The 23744-nt window shown below is 38.5% G+C and overlaps 3 protein-coding genes and 1 pseudogene across 4 annotated transcripts in view; 1 reads left to right on the top strand and 3 right to left on the bottom strand.

Moving 5' to 3' along the window:
- The window catches only part of LOC122819986 (oxysterol-binding protein 1-like), a 173317-nt gene that overhangs the window by 110398 nt on the left and 39175 nt on the right, over positions 1 to 23744 (bottom strand). The window lies entirely within an intron of this gene.
- Positions 341 to 8363, top strand: LOC122819984. The gene is made up of 8 exons (XM_044097093.1): positions 341 to 608; positions 3224 to 3333; positions 3449 to 3533; positions 3612 to 3807; positions 4660 to 5690; positions 6020 to 6813; positions 7036 to 7242; positions 7322 to 8363. Exons 1-8 carry the CDS (start codon positions 370 to 372, stop codon positions 7564 to 7566), a joined length of 2907 nt encoding a protein of 968 aa, XP_043953028.1. The 5' UTR covers positions 341 to 369; the 3' UTR covers positions 7567 to 8363.
- LOC122819993 lies at positions 8641 to 14473 on the bottom strand (annotated as a pseudogene).
- Positions 16457 to 23200, bottom strand: LOC122819992 (butyrophilin subfamily 2 member A2-like). The gene is made up of 10 exons (XM_044097104.1): positions 22974 to 23200; positions 22742 to 22804; positions 21168 to 21533; positions 20797 to 21087; positions 20394 to 20492; positions 20251 to 20286; positions 19475 to 19501; positions 19171 to 19194; positions 19018 to 19062; positions 16457 to 18124 (listed from the first exon to the last, which is right to left on the bottom strand). The coding sequence occupies exons 1-10, from the start codon at positions 22975 to 22977 to the stop codon at positions 17496 to 17498; spliced, it is 1584 nt and encodes a 527-aa protein (XP_043953039.1). The 5' UTR covers positions 22978 to 23200; the 3' UTR covers positions 16457 to 17495.

Below are 23744 nucleotides of genomic sequence, written 5' to 3'. Positions count from 1 at the left end.
CAATTTGGAAACAAATAACAGGCAGACATGTTTAGTAGATTTTTCTTTTCAATCCCATGTATTCACTTCAGTGTGTACATTTTAAATAGGAAGTGTTTTTCAATGTCATATTGTCCCTTCATTCTCTTCTCATTTAATGCTTGGGGTTTAATTCTCAGATCAAGGTACGCCTGGAACAGGTCTCTAGTTCATCACAGAGCAATGCATATTTTTATTTTTTTTAGTATCATTTTATAGATGTGATATTTTTCCTATTATTAGTAGTAAAAGTACTGCTACTATTACTTATTTTCAATAGGATGAGTTCTTCTGGTGACAATTGTTTGTTGTTTTTTTTGTTTTGTTTTTTTAAACACATTTTGTATTTAAATGTATTATTATTATTGTTACTATTTCCACATCTTAAAGGGGGGTGGTTGGCTGCACCCCATTTTACCAGCGGAACCTCAAGGATGTTGTGCACATGCGCGCTGTGTGCAATCTACCGGAGTGCCAGAGGTAGTGAAGGCAGTCCTAATGGCGGAGAGCGTACGGTCGCCTTTTGACTACCGGGAGCCACCGACCCTCGACAGCGACGGGGATGGGAGCAAACCGCCGCCACCACGGGGGTGAGTGACTGCGGCGACGAAAACCGGTTGGTCGTCGCGAGCCGTTTTCATCGCATTAAACGCCAGAGCCACATGCGCACGCGCTGGGAGCGTGCGCGTATTTGTAGTTAACGTTAGAACCCAGTGTTCGCGTGCATGTTTTCGGTGTTGTGGTGCAGAAAACAGAGAAGGGAAAGTGTATTTTACCTGTGTATTTGCTGCAGACGGTGAAGACTAAAGGTTAGCGTCTGCCAGCCCAGACGGCTGAGTCTGCACTGAAAGGAAACCCGTTTTAATTCAGATGTTTATACATCGGAGAAGTCCTAGCTAGCTGCTGGTGGAAGCTAACAGGCTAGCAGTGGTTTAGCATTCATGTTAGCATTATTCCCGCAGAAAACAGTCGCTCTTAAAACCCCTAAATCAGAAATCTTCTTCATCCACCAGATTTTAAGAACTGCCTGTTTTCGAATATATTTCTCATCAGTTTTGGACCAAAGGCTCACAAATGGTTTTTGTCTTGAGTAAACAAAGTTGCTGACCACCATGAAAAAAAATGCATCGTAAAACATTCAACTGTCACTGGGCTGAGAGAATAAGGGACACGTTGTTGCGCTAATCAGTCTTTTCAAAAGGCAAGTTGCACAGTCTGAGTGATTGAATGAAGGGGTGGGGCTACTATTGGTGTTGTGATTAGAGAAATCACGACCATTAGCAGCAATTAGCTGGTTTATTCGTTGCATCCTGTTTACTATATCAATACCCTGAATTGTCTCCAAAATAAGGCAAGATTTTTGATCAAGCTACCCTTAGATGCATTTTATTTGACCAACAATAACTAGCCGTTAAATAAAAAAAATATTGCATTTATTAACCGGCATCTATGTAAATAAACCTTGTTTTACTGGGAAGTTTTCATTTCAAGCAAAAAAAAGAATATAGCCACAACATCTTGAATGTCCCCATTGACAAACAATATGGGTCATTTGTATTTACCTATTTATGTCCTTTTGCTGTTTGCTGTTTACGGTTAAAAATGGAGTATAATTTACTCCATTTGCACCACAGATTGGATTCCAATCTCCAGGGCAATATTGTGTGTAATATCATAATTTGCAAAATGAAGATCCATGAAGAGGTGGCTTGAAACAGTTAGATTGATTCCAAATCTTTTAAAGTAATAAGTTACAAATACTGGAATAATGGAAGTTATTTTAGCCTATATTTCTTAGGTCAAAATATCTTTCTTCTTTTGACAGGCTATATTGTTTGAGTGCTTTTGCTGCCTGCTTTAAAAAATTATTAGTTAACCTTTTGCTGTCTGTTATGCCAAGAACTGATATAGACTTGTCTATCAAGGTCAGAGATCTCCAGAATAGGAAAAAGAAAATGAGAGAGAGAAAGAGATCTTTAAGGGCAAAAAGGTATAGACGTTATGCTGTAAATGGATGAGTATTTACCAGCATTACTGCTGATACATGGAAAGTTTAATAATCATTTCTCTAGCAGGGGTTTGAAATTCCAATCCTTCACTCCAGTGCCACTTTCCTGCAACTTTTGGATGGATTCCTGCTGCAACACATCTGAAACTAAGGGCTGACTTTCCTCCTTGGCGTGTCAGTTTTACAAAGGCCTGTTCATGGACCATTTGAGTCTGAAAATGCATGAACACATTTACTTTGTTTAAATCCCAGTAAAAAAAAAATTATACAATCAAAAATACACTGTGTGATTTTTGGCAAATTCTTTATGACATATGACAGTTTTTGCAATTAGGCTGAGTCACACTAATTGTGTTTCGTGGATAGTAGTATAGATGGGATAATGAGAAATGCCTCGCAACCAGCTCCCGATCAAAATTCACACAGTCGCACGAAAATCAAACCTGTTGGAAATTCTGGTCGCCCCTTGTGAGAGTGTCGCACTGTTGAAGCAAATTTACCTGAAACTCTTACATTCACTGTGTAAGCAGTATAACACTGTTATATAGTGTTATATATACATTTCACTGTGATGAAATGTTGCTTTCTATAAAGTGGAAATGTCTGTAAACAAAGACTGAAATTCTCATATTGGAGTTTGTGAGCTTCAAAGCCACATAAAATATTTTCCCCCAACCATTTCTTCTTGCTTATTGAATTGAGGGTTCACTCATTTCTCTCACATTAGCATACATTAATATGATTGTAAACACAAAACTACTACAGTAAAAGTGTGTTGTTCACTGTAGTGAAGTTAAAATTGAAGTTTTTTTTGCACAGAGTGCCAGGGATTAACAAGGTTAGCCTTCTTCTCTGGCGAGGGTCTCCTTGCTTCCAGGTTTTCTATTTCTGATTGATAACTGTTTTATTGTTGCTTTCAAAATCGGTTATAGACACATAGTAATATGGAGATTTGCTAAAATTAGAATAAATAAATACATAAATAAAAATCAGTTTGGACTAATAAAAACATGATTGGTTCATATAGTTGAAGCAAATTCTTAAAGATGACCTCTGTTTTTGTTTTGCTCCAGATGTCTCCTGCACACCTTAACACGTCTGCTAGCTCGGTCAATATTTACAGTGAAAATGTTCTCATCAATATTTTTTTATATAATCTTGACTGTTCGTTAAACAAAGGCTTTTCTCTCTTGACAGCCGCGTGTGTGGGAGAAAAAGGAAGGGGACACCTGTGAAGGTGTGTGATCGAGCGTATGTAACAGAAGATGAGGAGGAGGAGAGCATGTCAGAGCACAGCTACAGCCCGGGTATATATACACATACAACTTGCCATCTGCAATAAACTGTGTTTATTCGTTGTGCTGTGTTATACCTTCCATGCCAAACATAGCTTCTATAAGGAAGCCGTTTACTTGATCGCAGGTGACGGCCAGTACCCAGAAGGCGCCGAAGACCGCCTTCCTCCTCCTGGCAGTCCCTACTACCTGCCTGACCCCACGCAGCTCTGGTAAAGAACACCCTGACCACTTTTCTCCAATGCTGACGGAAGCTGTCTCGTTGCTGAACCCACTTCGTGTTTTTCCAGCGTTCCTGAGCTGGGGGAAGAGGGAGCGAGCGGTGTTCGAGGACCCGTGCTCTTCCACCCGCCTCCCAATTGCCGGATTCGAGAAGTCCACTGTGGTACTCAGGTCCGATTGGTTGTCATAGCGATCCGCGACATTGCGAAAGGGGAGGAGATAACTGTGGACTACAGCCTGACGGACTGGGGGGAGAACGCGATGGTGAGGAGCTGATAGCATTTTACAGTATTTTCTGTTAAAGAAGCGTTAAGTCCAAGTGAATAGTGAAATATTAGGGATAAAATGGTAATAAAGAATACAATGGTAAAACAGATTCTCTCGCTGAATGCACTCTTATTCAAAATTGCGGTTATTTTTCACACCCAGAACTTTGGTACTGTTTTGCAGTGTGAATATTTAAAAATGACTATTTTAATTACATATAAACAGTCCACTTAAAAGTTTGCTACATGTTCTAATTTCAATGTACTGTATTCTGAATTTAAATATTTTAGACAACATTGTAAAGAAGCTGATCCTTTCTGCTTGTCCTGAGTGCATTGTGTGTTCAGTCTCAGACTGTTATTAGTCTGTGAGATAATTTAAGAATTGGCAGTTGTCAAGCATTGTAAATCAGCACATGACAATTTATCTATCAATTTTTGCTGTATGAAGTGAATAATATTAGTGGCTACAGCCCTAATTTCAGCTCTTCATGCCTTTTGCATATTTCTAACAAATGCTTTGTACATTGCAATGATCTTGATAAGTTTTTTGCAGGCGGTAATTGGACTAGACATTCATATAAATGACATTTATTTCTTAATGAAATCACCAGTCCAGTGCAATGTAGTGTAGAGGAGTTTTAATAATAGCTAGATTTTTTATTTTTTTTTGAAGGAGCCAAAGAACAACAACAGAAGAGTAATAGAGGAGAATGTACAGGGGTATTCATCAGAATGATTTCCTAAATTATTAAAAAGAATCACAACAGATGCTAACTTCATCCTGATGTGTTTTACTCCTGACAGTTGTAATCTACACCAGTTAATTGTTCTTCTGTTGTGTAACCAGGAGGAAGAGGCTGGCCCTCACCCGCTGTCCCTCTCCGTGTCCGATTACCTCACCCCCTCCTGGTCGCTGTCGCCCTCCTCCTCCCCACTCACCCACTCTGAGGGCAGTGACTCAGACCGGGAGGAAGACGAAGAGGAGGAGGATGACGATGATGACGACGACGATGAGGAAGAAGAAATCGAGGAGATAAGGGGTCGAATGCTTCGGCGCCGCAAGAAGCGTAAGCTGCCTGAGGCCGTTAATTCCAAGAAGAAGAGCGCGTCCCCTTCCTCCAGGGGTCCTGGGCGCCCCTGCTCCTCCTTCTCCCGGCCGGGGCCCGTGGCCCCGCCAACTCGGCCGCTGGCGCCCCCAACAACCAACATAAACAATAACATCAACATAAACATCGGCAGCTCCAGCAGCGCCGCGGTGAACCGGCGGCAGCATTGCCCGTACTGTGGCCGCCACTACCGCTCACTGGCACGCCACCTGGAGAAATACCACGGCAACCAGCCAGATGTCCGAACGGCCATGGAGCTGGCACACCTACACACACACGGCTCCTCAAACGGCAACACGCCACACCCCTCCTCGTCTTCCACCTCCGCTCCTCACAGCCACTCCTTCGCTATCCCACAGTCCTCCGCCTCCAACCCGGCTCCGCCCTCGCTCTTCTCCAGGGAGAGGGAGTCGCCGGCTACGCGCTCGAGCACGGGCAGCGTCTCCTTCTCCCTCTCGCTTTCACCTTCTGCGTCTGCACAGCCCACAGCTGCAAAGAAGGGGCCCAGCTTACCGCTTCCTGCTGCCAAACTCTCCTCGCCGCCGCTGGTTTCTCGAGTAAAGAGTCCGTCGCCACCTCCGACCCCGGCTTTGAAAAGAGGAAGGTGGATGAAGAAGGAGAAGCACGAGGAGCAGCAGAAAGTGGAAGTAGAGAAGAATCCAGAGGAGCTGCTGCCGCCTCCCACTCCGGAGCCTAATATTGATCCTGATGAAGATCTGGAGCTGAGTGGAGTGGAGGAGGATGCACCAGAGAAGAATGGAGAAGTTGTAAGGTGTGGTTAAATTTTCTGTCTGTCAAGAAACATTTATTTATTATGTCATCGATTAATCCACAGATTTTTCATTTGTCTGCTTATTCCCTTTTACACAGTATTAAACATACATTAAAAGTTGTAAATAAATGATTATATTCCTTTTTAAATAAGAAAATACACATTTTATTTCCTAAAATAAAATTACTACTCTGAATGTTTTTGGGGGGTTTTTTCCACTAACTGAACTTTTTTCAGTCGCCATACTCTAGTTAACAACTAATTGATTACTGAATTAGTTAATGATTATTTCAATAATTGAATTAATGTTCCTCAATTTTTCTCTCCAGCACACACAGGCAGCACATGTCTCCCCTGCTCTCCTCCCTGTCGTGTTTAATCATCTACCTCCGCCGCCAGCAGCATTCCTCCTCCCTCTCTCTGACTCGCTCTCCTCACTCTGCCGAGGCGTGGCGGCTGCTCTGCCACTCCAGCCTCTCGCTGCTCATCCTCTACAACCGACACCGGGAATGCGAGGTGGCCAAGCTCACGATTCAGGACTACCGCAACCGGATCACGCCGCAGTCCGCCCCCAGCAGCTCCTCCGCCATGGAGTCTTTCCTGTCCCCCTTCGAGCGTCAGGTCTTATGCCACCTCCCACGGGCGGGGGTCCTGGGCAAGCGCGGCCGCGTCCAGCCGCTCATCCTCCCGCCTCACTGCGAGTCCTGCCTGGACCTGCTGCTCCGCACCAGCCCCAACGTGGGCGTGGACCCCGAGAGCCCCTACGTCTTCTCCCGGCCCTACCACTCGCCCGCCACTCCGCTCCGCGGCACAGACCTGCTGAGGAACTTGGCTCGGGCCAGTGGGGCCAAAAACGCCGGGGCGCTGACGGCGACGCGAGTGCGGCGGCAGGTGGCCATCCTCACCCAGCTGCTGCTGCTGGAGGACGGAGAGAATCCGGGTGGAGCCATCAAACGGCTGGAGGACTTCCTGGAACGGGAGTACCACGTGACGCAGAACTGCTCCTCCATCATACGAGATCCGGCGCTGATGAGTCGAGTTGGACGCGTGGTTCTCTACGGAGAGAGAGAGGGCGTGCTTTTCAGGGGAATGAGCCTCCAGGACATTTGCCTCGAGTTAGACGGTAAGATAGTGCATCCAACAGTTTTCTTTTTCTATTTCCAACCCTGTCTGTATGTCGTTTCAGCCAGTGATGTAGCTGCACCCAAATCAATAGACACAATGTTAGAAGTATGTTTTTGTCAAAATCAGAAAAATTTATGTTGATTCTTTTTTTTTTTTTTTTCCATTCGGTAAAAAGTGAATAAGTTCTGTAAAGAGTACATTGAATTTTGTCTTCAAACAGTGATGTCTGGCAACTCCGGAGATTCATTTTCAGAAGATTCGGATGCAGATGAAGAGAAAGAAGACGTCAAGGAGAAGACGGAGGTGATCGTGAAGAAGAAAGGACCGGGACGACCCCCACGGAAGAAACCTGCACCCTTTCCTCCAACCACTGTCACCCCACCTGTAGCAAACCCCCCAAAAAGGAGACCTGCTCCAGTTAAATCAGGTAGGTTTGTCAACGGCGACCTCATGACCTGAGAGGATTTTATACGTGTACTCATGGCCTTCATTACACCTTCCCACAGGAAAACGCGGCGTCCTGAAGCGACCCTGGTCCGAGGCAGAGCGCGTAGCTGTGGAGACGCACCTCAAGAAAAACCTCTTGGACTTGCGTGTCCCCGCGAAGGCGGACTGTGAACGCTGCCTGGAACTCTGCCCCCTGCTGGTGAGCAACCAGCGAGACTGGAGAGCTATCAAGTTTTATGTCCACAACCGGATCCAGCTGCTGAAGAAGCAGGGGAGGAGAGAAAGTGCTGCTGCGGTTAGCTAGAGCGAAGGGAATCTGTGAAAGAAGGTGAAATACCTTAATGTATAAACCACCAGCAGTCGGGACGAACTGTGGAACAAGCTGAGAGGAGCAGCGCCTGAAGTTTTGGGGTTTTCCAGGTCATCGCCCTGGTTACAAGGGAGTAGTGTAATAAAAGCGATTAAGCTATGAGGAAAAAGTATTCTTTTGCTCCGTTTTGGAAACTTTTTGACAAATGAGGTGGAGCACAGTGAACACTTTTTATTATTATTTTTTAAAATGTCCTGTTTTCTTTCTGCCTGTAAAATAAAAGTAGAGAACTTATGGGAGAAAGTGGGTCACTAGCAACAAGTCTGTGGAGTTTTACACAGACAAGCAGACAGACCTCTGTCACGTCGCTGTTGACCAAGCATGAATGTGTAAAGCTTTGGAGAACAAACTAAACTACACGGACTCGTATGAATCTGTACAGTATGTGTTTGATGCTCATGTGTGCTCCAACAAGTGTGTGTGTGTGTGTGTGTGTTGGAAAAAAAAGTATTCTTCAGTGTCCCAGACCATGATGCACCCGTTTTTAAGTGTTTATTGCATACCTCCATACCATCATCATAGAGTTAGTGTGTCAAGGCACGTCTACTTGAATTCACTGAGTATAATTTTTAAGAAATATTATGTATTTCAGAATCAACATATGAACTTATCCACACTGTAAATAGTTCCTAATCTATAAAGGTATGAGGTTGTGATAGCAAAATTGGTAGTTTCTCTTTGTGTATATAAACTGTAAATATTACCTGTACTTATTAAAGTGTATGACATTTTGTTGTGTTTTCCTAAACTGGATTGTAAAGTGAATTTTACATTGTGAAAACAATGAACAGCATAGAAATGACAAACTTGTTTTTTTGTTTTTTGGGTTTTTTTTGGTATTTATTAAAAAGTAAAAATTTGTTTTATACAATTTTCAGGTGTGGATAAGAATGGCAATATGTTGAGTTTCAAGATTTTATTCCTTAGTCAGCAGGTGCATAAAAATAAATCACTATCAACAAATTAGTGTAGTTTAGTAATTTATTTCATAAAGAATAATCTAAAGTAATTATTTCTGTACATTTTCATAAGCAATGACATCTAATGAGTATATCTGTTAGTCAAGAAGAATATTACAGGCACTAATGACACAATTTCATTAGGAACATATTTCTGTTCCTGCATGGACAATCAGGGAAGACTACAGTTGTCCAGCAGACACTAACCAAAACCCTCCACAAGGGGGAGCAATCTACCAAGGCACAATCCTGAAGAATCTGGCTGTACTCAGAGATGACATTTACAAAAAGTTGAGTGGAAGGGAAAATACCTCCACAAGCAACAAAGATAATCACAGCCTGTTAAGAGTTTGAAGGAAATGTATGTGAACTTCAGCTGAAGTCTGTGTGTGAGAATCCACATGGACAAATCCAGAACAATGAGCTTCAAAATTATTACATTCCTGGTGTTACACTCCAACTGGACCAAAGATGTCAGAATCATTTGCTGCATAGTGGCCCAATGTCTTTTTATACATTAATTTCCCAGATCCTGAAGGAAGAGTGAAATTTCCACAGTCAGTGATGACTTGGGGTTGCATTTCATCTGCTAGTGTTGGTCCACTTTATTTTTAGTCCAAAGTCAGATCAGCCGTCTACAAGGTCATAAACTTCTCTCTGCTGCCAAGCTGTGCAGAGATTCTGATTTAATTTTCCAGCAGGACTTGGCATCTGACCACACTGGTGCCAAAAGTTCAAATGCTAGCTTTAATGTCCATGGTGTTACTGTGCTTGGGTCACTCTGTCTCAAAGTTTAACATTACAAGACAAACCACATTGCATGTGTCTTGTTTTTCTTCTTTTTTTAAGGAGCAAAACATCCAGTTCTCTGTGATCAACCAGTTGGAGAGCATTGCAACTGGATGATCAATCCTCCTGCTTCTTCTGTAGTTTCTACACAGGTTCAGTGTTATTTGACTGATTCTGCACAGGTCTCTGTATTATCTCCATATTTTCTACGTCACCTTTTCCAGGGTTAAAAAGTGGGAACAGTTCACCTGTGAATTTTGGTGCCAGAGATCCAATCAGACATTTTTCTTCCACATTATAGAAGGAGAGCTTTCTGTTGTCAAAGTCCAAATACACACCGACTGTTTTTGGTTTTGATTGGACATGAATGAATGTCTCTGGTTCAGTGTTAAACTGAAGAGTATCCTCCTGTTTGGGGCAAGAAGACAAGAACCAGAAACCATTTTCTGCAGTTGGAGGGAAACTGGCATCCTGAGGGATTTCATGTTTATCTGTAACTCCGATCCACCAGGACTTCTTGAGGTCTACATTTGCAGTTTGTAAGGAAACCTCCCAGTAGCATCGTCCAGAAGAGAAGCCAGGTGATCCTCTGACTGCAGTGAGACAGGTGACTCTGTCTCCATCAGGAAACATCGCATGAATATTATCTCTCAGTTTAAAATCTTTGATTGTTATTAGTGGATTGCCTGTGTCCACCAGTTGAACATTCTCTGTTGAAAATGGAAAATTAGATTATAATTGATACAATCACGAAGAAAAATGCTAAATAAGAATAATATTAAATAAATGTAAAATTACCATAATACTTGGAGGCTTCCGATGGAGTTGCTGGCTGCCATGTTGCTGGACAGAAAAGCAATAGAAAAAAACATCTCAAAAATGTGATTTTCCATTATAAAGGTTTTGTTTTGACTCTATTAACACTGGCAGCTTAAAATACTACTGGGTCCTACCTGTAGGCAGAAGTGGTTCATTGCCTAAGGGAAAAATGCAAAATTAAATGAATTTTTATTAATTTATGTCACAAAAATAAACAGCTTTAAAACCATCTACACTTTTACAGACATTTCTAGTTTGAAGGTGAGATTGCTGAAAGCCCGACCCACTGTAAAGATATGTAATAAGTTTGTGTTTTTCAGCCGCTGAAAGATAAAAGTACAAACTTTAGGAATTGTAAATCCAGTATGACTTACTGTCGTAACTGTTTTATGTTTGTGGATGTTACACATGACTTCTAGGATGGACTGAGGTTCACATTTTGATATCTAGATGGACGATTTGGATTTAATGTACTAAAAGAAAATGTTCTTATTTATTTAGTTATTCTTAGACATTTAAAGGAATTTGATTATTGAATTACCAGTTGCCTCATGACATTAGGGAAAACTACTCTGGAAAAAACAGATCTAAACTTTTTTAAATCCGTGTCAAAGCAGACTTATTGTGGTAAACGGCTTTTGTAAATGTATTAAGTTGCAACAACTTTTATTTAGGAATAGCAGTAACTGGCACTCGATACAGATAAATCTCCTCAAATCTCATCAATCTGTTCAAATAGTTACTATTTCAAAGATGTACATTTTGTTACATTTGTATGTAAGTCTGAAAACTACTAAACAAAAGTACATGATTGTCCCTTTAAAAGAAAAACAATGCCATTTCGGGTCTGTTGTGTTTTATTTACCACGGGTTGTGTCGTCTCCAGATTTTGACTTGTTAGCTGAAATTAAAATAAATATAATAAGGTTTGAAGTTATTGCTCAATAAAATGTCAGCATTCTTTACATTTCCAATATGCATCCTCTCTGGCTTAAATCAAACATTTACCTTTCTTTCTGAAGTACAGGAAGCACAAAACTCCGGAAACAACTAATACTGCCAGAAGTGTCCCAAATGCCACCCATCCAGCACAGGGCAATGCTGTCTCTAAATAAAGAGCAAATATTGTTCTAATAAACTTCTTTTTCATAAAGGACTAATAAAGAAAACTTGAGGGTAACATCAAATACCTTCTTCTAACAATGAAGAATATTCCAGGCACATTCTGGCCTCTTTTGGTGCTTCATTGAAGAGCCCAACAGAGCAGGAGACCTCACAAGGACTGGAGACCAGAACCCAACTATGGACCGAATAAAAACCAGCAGAGTTTTTGCTAAACGACACATTAGCAGGTATGAGAACCTTTTTGCTGTCTGACCAGCTCAGCACAGGCTTTGGATGCCAGCCGTCAGATTGGCAGCTCATATTAACTTTGTTATCGTCTTTCATCACCGCTGATAGGAGAGGCGAGCGTCCAGTTTCTGGAACAAGAAGAGGACGATCATTTGATGTAGACATCATTCTGTTTGGTTTTGTTCTTGTTCTGTTTCATGGTTCTCACCTGTCACATTCAGACTAACAGTTGCACTACCATGATCTGCAGAACTCCTCACATAACATGTATATTTTCCTTTGTCTTCAATTGTGACATTTTCCAGCTTCAGGCTGACATCACCTGCCTTTAATCCACCTGATGTTTCTTCCTTAAAGCCGAATGAGACTCGGCCAGCGAACGAAGCTTTCGTGGATGAGGGGTTAACAGCTTTATCCTTATAAAGCAGGACTGGAAGATCATTCTTATCATTCCCATGATACCAGTGTACCTCCTTATCTTCTGCACTCTCAGGCAGCCCTGTTGACTCACTAGTGAGCCAGCAGGGTAAGATGGCTGTCTGGCCTCGCTGGACTGAGACATGAGACTTTACTGAAACCATGAACGTCTCCGAAACTGAAAAGAAAAGAAAATCATAATCAGAGTCATCTTTTCATTTTGCTGTAGTACTAGATTAAGTATGTCAAGTGTTTAGAAAAAAAAAAAACAAGATAAAGGTATGTTTGTATTTCTCTTTGTAATCTAATGTTTATCAAAAAGATTTGTGGAAATGTTCATAGAAAATTAGCTTAATAGTGACCTTGAAAGGTCCAGCTCAACAGTCAAACATTTATCATCATTGTATCTTCATTCCAGACGTAACAAGACAAAACAAAGATGATAAAAATAGAAAATAAGGTAAAATTAAATACAGCACGTAATATAGTTCACTGATTGGTTCCTCAATCTTGAGGTAAATCTGACCTCACTCAGACGCGGTGCAGGGTTTACTAAAATTGTAATTACATTATTGCAGGACACAGATAATCTACACATTAATTTGTACATGCGTTTTTACAGACATAGCTAGCACTACTCCACTTTAAGTATTATACCATCATTGCATGCCACATAAAGTTTATGTTTGCTCTTTCTTTTGTATTGTCACCTCAGGTGGGCAGTGTATAGTGGGATACAAACGTTTTTAAGAAGAGCTGTCTTTACAGAGGATGAACACATATCAAATTTTCTCATCAGCATATTAGCTTGTGCATACGTCATACAGAATCCACGACATTTATGAAATGTCCAAACTTCATTACATATGTCGCACATGCACATGTTGATTCATATGCCAGCATCTGCCATGAACTAGGTTGTAGATGTTGAGGATGGACGCGGTCAAACCCAGCATTGGAGTGCAAAAATGAGTTTAATGATTAAGTAGAAAATCACAAAAAAAACAAGAATCACGGGTGAACGGCGATACGAGCACAAACTCCAGTCGACATAGGAACGTAACTTAGACAGGAACAACAAAAACAAAAGACAAGGATCCTGCAGGGGACACAGGTGAGGTGAAATACACCAAGATATAATCAAGGAACCAGCGAACAGGGAGAACAAGGAGGTAGCAAAGACAACACATGGACAAAATAAAGTGGAAAACACATGGAAAACTCAAATCATCACAGCATCTTTGTATTCATGTGAAACTGAGTTTTAACTTTAAATGATTTGATTCTCGTGGTTGGCCCAATATCTTTCTGACGTGTTTTTTTTTTATTATTATTATTCAAAATGGCATGTTTGATAAGGTTTGATAACAATAATTAAAACTTCACATCTAGCAAAAAGCTTTTACATCAGGTTACATGGCAACTGAGTTAAAATATAGAGATGAGCAACTCTAAGCAGTAGTTGGTTATGTGTCGTTTGATGCTGAGCATGATAATTGAAGTGGCTAAAACAGACAATTTTTTTACATCAATTTATAGGTTATGTGAAATGTCTGCCCAACTCGTCAATATATGACGAGTCGGGTGTGAGAATGTGTTGCAACCCAATTATTTGAAGGCGCAGAATCAGCCCAATAACTTTCCACATTGTCAGGCGAGGAAGACTCACCTGGTATGAATTTATTTTTAACTATCGGAAATACACCTAAGAGAAATTAATTTAATCAAACTATGTCAGTTAATATTTGTGTGTATGTATTCCATCTTAAGTCCGGTGTACACTAGTTTATTTTTTGATGCTTTCACTACCGATAGATGATACGTGGATATAAGATCAAATTTAACCATCACTGTCAGAGATGTATTGCGTTTATAACCAGTGTGTTAATGAGCTAATCTTCTGACTGTTGATTGCAGCAATCCACACTATTACCAGAAATTCAGGGCCCCAAAACCATAATCAGAATCAAGTTTGAATGTACAAAGAAATTTGACTTTAGTCCTATAAATGCTCCATAAAAATGTGAAGATCTGGTGATCAAACCAAGGGTTTGTCAGGAGAAGCAAGTCACTTTAAACCGATAGATGAAAAAGTTACGTAGACAAGGACTCTTAGGGGAATCCTGCGCTATAAATAATGATGTCGGGACTTACCGGGAGCAGCGCAGCCGGGTGAAGAAAAAAGACCCAGAAACCAAAAATAAATCATCCGATTACCTGGGATAGGGAAAAATATTAATAAGAAATTGTACACGCTATAAGAGGACTGTGTGTCAATCCTCTTTGTAAGAGAAAAACAAACAGGGTTGACATCTCATGACATGATGAGACCAGCTTTACAGAATGAAATCTACGTCATATTTACCTGTTAAAGCAGCGGTTGTAGCTCTCGATTTACCCATTGGGTTCCAGTGAATCAAAGGTGACATAAATATAGCCACTAAAAAACGGTGATGGTTCCTCCTGACGAGGCGAGTTTTAGACGTGATTGAAGTCCAGGTGGGACGATCTGATACCTGCTCGCTTCTGTGGCTTAAATAGGCTATAACAAATCAAGTGAATGCTACGTCAACCTTCGGTTTCGGTATGCAAATATGTAACAAAACTTATTAAGCACTATTCATAAAAAGTCAATAAAAGAAAATGGGGCTTGGGTGACTTCGGTAAGGTTTACAGCTTTTTTAGTTTTCCAGCAGCTTATTTAAAAGAAGGTTACAAATGACAAATAATGCTATTTAAAAAAGTAAATAAGATATCGTCAGTTAATTGAGTCAGAAATAAACAGAAGAAAAAACACAAAAAACTCTGAAAGTTTCACAAAAATATTTTTCTTACACAGATTAAGCTGACAGATTAAGCTGTGTAGTAGTTTAATAAAAAGCATCTATAGATGCTCAACAGTAAGACAAGAAGCCCTAGAAAAAAAGCAAAAAACACCAAAACAAATAGAAATCAACAACAAAAACAAACGCAATGGATAAATAAGAGTTTTATGCAAAAATTCTTTACTCAAGTAAGAACAGGACTACTTCAAAATTATTTTTAACTTAGAAGACGAAAAAAAATCAGTAATCTAAAAAATTATTGGAGGAGGGAGACTCAACAACTGAGAACTGAAATCGGTACTTTAAAGAATAAAGTAAAAAATGAGTGAGAATAACTAACAAAATCACAACAAAATAATTTATTCAGACAGAAGAAACTGCCTGAATCCAAATTTCTTTTGAAACCAAGACTCACAGAAGTTAATGTGTATAAAAAAATACTGTGCAAACTACAGCCAGTGATAAGTGTTTCACTGCATATCCACTTGACCTTTAAATGGGTCAAAAGGCTCTGCAGAATGAGTAACATTATAAACAGGAAGCCTGTGTGCAAACCAGAAGTCTAACTTTACAATAAACAGCGGGTGTGTTTCTGTGTTTGATGCATTTTTAGTCAAAACATGTTTCTCCTTCCTTCGTGAAGTTACTACAGGCCGGTAGAGTAGTCAGAAACCGTACTCAGACAAGAGCAGCTTTACTCCAAATTAAAATTTCTCAAGTAGAAGAAAAGTGTTGTAAAACTGCCGAAGTATCTTTTTAAGCCCTTTGTTCTAGAGAGTCTATTAGCCCCAAATTCGGGTTTCCAGGGATAAGAAGGTTTTACAGACTTTCATTATGTCTTGTTTATTGGTGTGAATGAGAGAAATATGAAGAAACATGACATATTGTCAATTAAAAAATGTACATTTAACAAACCAAAGCCTGGGCAACAAAAACAACCTGGAACCTCCTGCTGGTGACCAGCTTGGTCACATAATGCTGTCAAATGGCATCCCATTCTTAACATGCATGTCGATCTTCCTTACAAATGTGACACCATTTCACAGGAAAAAAAAAAGGTTTTCCAAGAGTATAGTTTTTGTTGCCAACAAGCATTTTTACAACAAAGAAATAGACATTCTCATACAACATTTCTTTTCTTTTTGTGATGCATACTTGACTATTCCATTCTCATAAAGGGGAATCTTAAAGTGATAGAACCCGACTATAAATGTCAAGTCTATTGCAAAATGTGCTCTTCTTAAACAGCTCATATTTGAACAATCTGATCAATCTTCTGGTCTCCAATATGTCTGTTCTTCCTCTCTTCAACTGAACTCTGAACCAGAGTCCACAAATACAGTTATCAAAACTTAAATCATATTTTTGTAATAAGTAGATTGCATCCTTTATAAAATATATTTTTAATTAGTCTTCAAGAATAATTTAAACACAGAAACCGTGTCTGAAGGCAAATATGGTCTACATCTGGTCTATTTCAATTAATTTAAATTTTTAGATTGTTATTCCAAATTTAATTTTGAATCATGTTGTGGAATCTACATTCCAATCTATTTTATCCACATTAAAAAAGCTCCTGAAAGTAAATAAGTAAGAATTTTTTATGACTTTTCTTGATTTTAAGGTAGAACCTACATAAAACAAAACAAAAAAACAAAGGCACACAGATTATTATATTTTTCTTTATATATATATATAAAAAATAAACCTGGTGAATATGTCTCATACAATGTTCTGAAATCTTCAGTTAGAAACACAACACATTTACAAGAAGAGGTGGTAAAAAAGTGAGGGGACATTGAGTGCACACATATTTATCTTCTATTGTTCCTTCAAATTTGAATCTATTTATTATCAAAAATTTTAAATCAGCACAATCTGAGTACAGACTGACACAAAAAGCTTGCACAATTTTCCACCACAGTATCAAATATTTAAATGCATTTTATGCTAATTATGGTAATTAACCGTTTTCAAACATTTCATGGAAGTTTGATTGATTGACTATAAAAAGTCAATTTTTTTAACAAGGTGCAAATTTTTATTTTTACATTTTGGGATGTATCATGACCTGTAACTAGCTCAAGTTGAGACTCGAAGGAGCTCTTTATGCTACTGAGGAGCCATAAAATAAATAATTCATGCTTTCCCATTATTGTGGCTAAAATGTTTCAGGTATTATACATGTTCTCCCAATGCTTTGAGGGCCCAGTCTAGTAGAGTTTATCTAAAGCGGTGATAAAATCTATTAGACTGGCTTCTGAGTCATCCCTGAAACATGCACATCCATTAAACATCATATAAACATCATTTACTGAACTATTAAAAATAAGACAAAATAAAGTCAAATTAGTGTCCAAAACATCACCTTGACAGCTATTCCAAAGAACATACATTAAATGGAAGGTAGTGAGAATAGGCAGCTTTGACTAGCTTCAAAATATAACAACATAACAAAAATATTTATAACAACCCATATAAAAGGTTGTATTAGTACTTGTTGACAAAAGGAAAATTTTAGTCAGGTTTACAATATGTGAGTAAAAATTCACTGAGAGTTAACACACATTTAAACATTATTTATGACTCTACATATTTACCAAAGACAACACAGGAATGTAAATTTATTTACTTTGCTGCATGCAGGACAGCATTACACTGTGTAGCCCCTCTCTCTACCCTCTTCTTCATTTGTACCATTTTAACTTTCTGCCTCTGCATTCTCACTCATATCTGATTGGTCCTTCTCTGTCTTTTGTAATTTCTGCACAGGCTCAGTGTTATTTGACTGATGCTGCACAGGACTCTGTACTATCGTCATAGGTGATCTGTCACCTTTTCCAGGGTTAAAAAGTGGGAACAGTTCACCTGTGAAATTTGCTGCCAGAGATCCAATCAGACATTTTTCTTCCACATTATAGAAGGAGAGCTCTCTGTTGTCAAAGTCCAAATACACACCGACTGTTTTTGGTTTTGACTGGACATAAATGAATGTCTCTGGTTCAGTGCTAAACTGAAGAGTATCCTCCTGTTTGGGGCAAGAAGACAAGAACCAGAAACCATTTTTTGTGGTTGGAGGGAAACTGGCATCCTGAGGGATTTCATGTTTATCTGTAACTCCGATCCACCAGGACTTCTTAAGGTTTGCAGTTGCAGTTTCTAAGGAAACCTCCCAGTAGCATCGTCCAGAAGAGAAGCCAGGTGATCCTCTGACTGCAGTGAGACAGGTGACTCTGTCTCCATCAGGAAACATCGCATGAATATTATCTCTCAGTTTAAAATCTTTGATTGTTATTAGTTCATTGCCTGTGTCCACCAGTTGAACATTCTCTGTTGAAAATGGAAAATTAGATTATAATTGATACAATCACGAAGAAAAATGCTAAATAAGAATAATATTAAATAAATGTAAAATTACCATAATACTTGGAGGCTTCCGATGGAGTTGCTGGCTGCCATGTTGCTGGACAGAAAAGCAATAGAAAAAAACATCTCAAAAATGTGATTTTCCATTATAAAGGTTTTGTTTTGACTCTATTAACACTGGCAGCTTAAAATACTACTGGGTCCTACCTGTAGGCAGAAGTGGTTCATTGTCTAAGGGAAAAATGCAAAATTAAATTAATTTTTATTAATTTATGTCACAAAAATAAACAGCTTTAAAACCATCTACACTTTTACAGACATTTCTAGTTTGAAGGTGAGATTGCTGAAAGCCCGACCCACTGTAAAGATATGTAATAAGTTTGTGTTTTTCAGCTGCTGAAAGATAAAAGTACAAACTTTAGGAATTGTAAATCCAGTATGAATTACTGTCGTAACTGTTTTATGTTTGTGGACGTTACACAGTGATTTCTAGGATGGACTGAGGTTCACATTTTGATATCTAGATGGACGATTTGGATTTAATGTACTAAAAGAAAATGTTCTTATTTATTTAATTATTCTTAGACATTTAAAGGAATTTGATTATTGAATTACCAGTTGCCTCATGACATTACGGAAATGTCATGAGGCAACTGAGGCAAAAGAGGCAACTCTGTCTCCATCAGGAAACGTTGCATCAATATTATCTCTCAGTTTAAAATCTTTGATTGTTATTAGCGGATTGCCTGTGTCCACCAGTTGAACATTCTCTGTTAAATATTGAAAATTTGATTATAATAAATATAATAATGAAGAAAATGCTAAATAAGAATAATATTAAATAAATGTAAAATTACCATAATTCTTGGAGGCTTCCAATAGAAGTGCTTGCTGCCGTGTTACTGGACAGAAAAGCAAAAAGAGAAAACATCGTAGAAATCTGATTTTGTATCATATTATATTGTATTCTGATTATATTAATTTGTGCAGCTTCAAATACTGAGTCCTACTTTTTGATAGAAGTGGTTCACCCTCTGAAAGAAGACACAAAAATACATGATATTATAGTTGTTTTATGCAGTGAATACAAGAGCTTTAAAATCATCTCTACAACACTGAGGTTCATCAAACATCCTGTTTTTTGACTAAAAATCTGGACACAATACTGTAAAGATATGTAATAAGTTTATGTTTCTATTAGTCTCCTCTCATGTCTTCAAACATCTAGAGAAATCAAAAACAATAAGAGTCCCTGTATGCTGAATTAACAGAAATAGAAAAATAAGTAAATATAAATTATGCTGTCTGTTTTACCTTCAGAAATGCTTGTGAGTTTGGCCCCTGGAAGATATAAAAAAAACTTTAAGAAGTGATTCTGACCAGTCCCTTATTCTCATATCTGTTTTGTGTGTGATAACGCCACAGTGACGTTTTGGGTGGACACTGAGGTCCAGTTTTGACAGCTATATGGACAAATTTGATTTCATCGTTTAAATTTAAAATTTCTTATTTCTAGACATTAAAAAGAATTTAATTATTGAAATACCAGTTTCAACATTATGTTGTGAAAAACTTACTAATTAGATGACTTCCAAATGCATTTGTACCATTTTTGGGGGAATAACAGCGTAAACTTTACGCTATTATGCTGTAAAGGCAGCACCATAAGTTTTACAATTTTGTCAGATATTTGAAAACCATGTATTATTTTTCTTAATATTTCCAGTGATGGACTACATAACATTGTAGTCCATCACTGGACAATGTAATATAAAGCAATGTTTTGTATTATAAAACATTGTTTTATAATAGTGGGAATGTGAAAGAGGAATGCAAATAATTTAGCAAGTGCTGTATGTGTCTCTATTATCTTATATGTGGACATATTTCATGTTTTATAACCATGCTAATAAACTTCATAAGGTTTTTGCTCCGTATTAAATTCACAAAAGTATGAATTAAGTCTGAAAACGCCACAACAGGTAAAACTACATGATTGTTCCTTTAATATAAGGAAGGTGACATTGAGCAGACAGTTTGTAAAACTGTTCTAAACAAATATGTTTCAAGGTGTCTGAAGTGTTTCTTACCATCAGTTGCATCATTTCCTGATTTTGATTTGTTGGCTGAAAGGAAAACATATTAGAAAGTATGAAATCAGTACTCATTTATATCTCAGCATCTTTAAATGTTGTCATCAATGCATGCTCTCTGATGTAAATCAAACATTGACCTTTCTTCTTGAAGTACAGAAAGTACAAGGCTCCAAATGCCGTTAACACAGCTGCCAGAAGTATCCCAAAGGCCACCCATCCAGCAGAGGATCCTGACTCTGAATAATATATAACAAACATGTTCTAGTAGACTTCTTCCTCATAGAAAACTAAAAAAGAAAACATGGTGATAGGGCTGAACAATATCAGAAAGTCTTGCAGTGGCTATAATAATGGCAAATATGTTGATGACATATATCAGGTGCTATATGTTCCTGTTTTTTCTTTTGACTCTTTCTTAACTGTCCTTCTTACTCTGTGTGACCTTTAGCATTTTTGGCAAAGTAATGTGTCAATAGATTTGACACACATCACAATATATTTGCGATATATTGTGCAGCCCTAGAAAGTGAAACCACGCACCTCCATGTAATGGTAGAGGATTTTCCAGGCGCATTCTGGCCTCTTTTGGTGCTTCATTGGAGAGCCCAACAGAGCAGGAGACCTCAAAGGGACTGGAGACCAGAACCCAACTATGGACCGAATAAAAACCAGCAGAGTTTTTGCTAAACAACACATTAGCAGGTGTGAGAGCCTTTTTGCTGTCTGACCAGCTCAGCACAGGCTTTGGATGCCAGCCGTCAGATTGGCAGCTTATATTAACTTTGTTATCGTCTGTCATCACCGCAGACAGGAGAGGCGAGCGTCCAGTTTCTGGAAAAAGAAGAGGACGATCATTTGATGTACACATCATTCTGTTTGGTTTTGTTCTTGTTCTGTTTCATGGTTCTCACCTGTCACACTCAGACTAACAGTTGCACTGTCATAATTTTTAGAGCTGCTAACATAGCAGGTATATATTCCTGCATCTTCAACTGTGGCGTTTTCCAGCTTCAGGCTGACGTCGCCTCCTTCTAATCCAGCTGATGTTTTGTCCTTAAAGCCAAATGAGACTCGGCCAGCGTAGGAAGCTTTCTGGGATGAGTAGTCTAAAGCGTTTTCCTTAAAAAGCAGGGCAGGAGTGTCATACTGATCACTCCCTTGATACCAGCGTACCTCCATATCTTTTGGACTGTAAGAGGGGGTGAGCCAGCAGGGTAAGGTTGCTGTAAGGCCTCGCTGGACGGAGACATGAGACTTTACTGAAACAGTGAACGTCTCTGAAAAAAAAAAAAAAAAACTTGATCAGTCGTCTTTTATTTTATAGCACAATTAAATTGAATACAAGAAGTGTTCAAAGTAAAAAGTTTTCTAAGCCAAATGATTTATATTAAATTAAGTTCCAGATGATTATTAATGACAATTTGCAGCACCAGGCATGTCAAATGTATAAAACGTATATTACAAACTTATAAACCAGCATTAACATTTGCTATTTCAACATTTTCCTCCGCTGGTTCCAAAAGAGCGTTAATAAAAATCAGAATCAGCTTTATGAGCTAACTTTGTGCACGTAAACAAAAATTTTAAATTTCTTTCTATTTTACCTAGAGTGTACAAATTTGGTGGGGACTAAAACAGTGTTTTTCAAATAAGTATATATACACACATTGTTTTTTAAAACAGAATAAGTTGAATTAGTTCATGGTTTCATTCTGGGAAATCTGACTGTTGAGTGTTTGTTCAATAGATAGTTTGGGGGAGGAAACTGTCTTTGTGGCGGCTGCCTTTTTTTGTAAATAAAGCTCTGCACCACCGACCTGAAGGTAACAGACTGGACAGTTTGTGTCCAGGATGTGTGGAGTCTGCAGAAATGTCAGCTGTCCTGCTTTATCTAGAACTGTACAAGTCCTGCATCAGGGGAAAGTTATGACTAAAGTTTTAATTCAATCATTATGTACTGTTCAGAGATATTATAAGTACTTGAAGCAAAAATTATACATTTGGGTTTATAGAGTTATGGATCTTTGGTGCTGCAGGTCTGGTGTTCTTTATTTTCTTAAGCCTTGAAGCCATTCAGCACAGCTAAAGAGGTGTTAATATACAATTAATCAGGAAAGGAAAGGCATTCAAGATATTTTATCTAAAGATGGCACAAAGTGAATAAACAGTAAGTTTACCAATAATAATGTACAAAAAAATAACATCTTATTTTAATTCTATTAAATAAAGATACTTAAAATTAAGTTTTTTTGCTTTTTTTATTGTGAGTTTGTGGTACTCCAGTACTAGATAAATTAATTTATTTTTGTGAAGCTGGAGTCCAATAAATTTTACAAACTGTATGAGTTTTAAATTTTGCTGAGCCAACCAAGAGTTAATGAGGGGGAGCAAGTAACATAAACAGATAAGTTAAAAATCTGAGTCATTACTCGTAGTAATGACTCAGATAAGAGTGCCAGGATGTTTACAGATGAAAGAAACTTACCGGGAGCAACACAGCAAGGCGAGGAAAGAAGGACCAGAAAATAAAAGTGAATCATCCGATTATCTGGGATGAGGGGGAAAAAAAAATAATAATAATAAATTACAGCAGCAATTATAGGAAGACAAACTAGATTTGTCCCCCATAACCTGGAGGTGAGAGCAGTTTTAACACGGCGGAATTAAATCTAGGTAACATTTACAAATTAAAGCAGCACGTGCAGCCCTGGACCTACCCATTGTATCTTTTTACTGAATCCAAGGTAACGTAATAACCGCAAACAAACAAACAAACAAACAAAAAAAAAAGCGGCGGTGGATTTTTCCTGACGAGGCTGGTTTTGGGCGTGATTCAAGTCGAGGAGGTCAGTCTGACCTGAAATCCGTGTTCACAGTCTTTAGTGGCCGAAATCTGCCGAAGATGTAAAATGGAGGCCCAGAACGAAGTCTGTTTTACTTTCACTTTCAGCTGTGCAAAAAATGTCGCCCAATTTGGTTCGGCGGGGGTGGAGACTCAGTCTCTACTTATATGAAAAGTCTTAAAGGAAAATGGTTTCTGATGCCTAACAGCACACTTCGGTCGGAGTAGTTTTTATATAATGTATTCAAAACGTTTAATTCATTTCGCAAATGTTATTGAAGGCTCTAATATACACTGTGATGTACAAGGTCATGAGCTGATGCTCTGAGCTGAAAAATATAGTAAACAGTGCAATATTGCAATATACCAGCGATACGTCTGTTTAGTCACTATTATGCTGCAGAACATTAATCATATTTTTGTGGTATAAAAATATTTTCGAGCTGACCATTCACCCACTAGAACTACTTTTCGTTATATTCCTTGAATAAATCATTGATGTATTTAGATTATAATAATCTCTATATTGTTATCATTTTTAGTATTAAGATTTTTGTCTGAATGCATGTCAAAATATGTCTTTTGTTTTGTAATTTAGGAATTCAAATAGCTTTTTCAAATGGTTTTGGATTAAATGACTTTAAAT

This window comes from Gambusia affinis, linkage group LG18 (genome assembly GCF_019740435.1).
Source record: "Gambusia affinis linkage group LG18, SWU_Gaff_1.0, whole genome shotgun sequence".
Classification (NCBI taxonomy): Eukaryota; Metazoa; Chordata; class Actinopteri; order Cyprinodontiformes; family Poeciliidae; genus Gambusia; species Gambusia affinis.
Note: the sequence above shows the minus strand (reverse complement) of the source record. Positions and strands in the feature narration are given on the sequence as shown.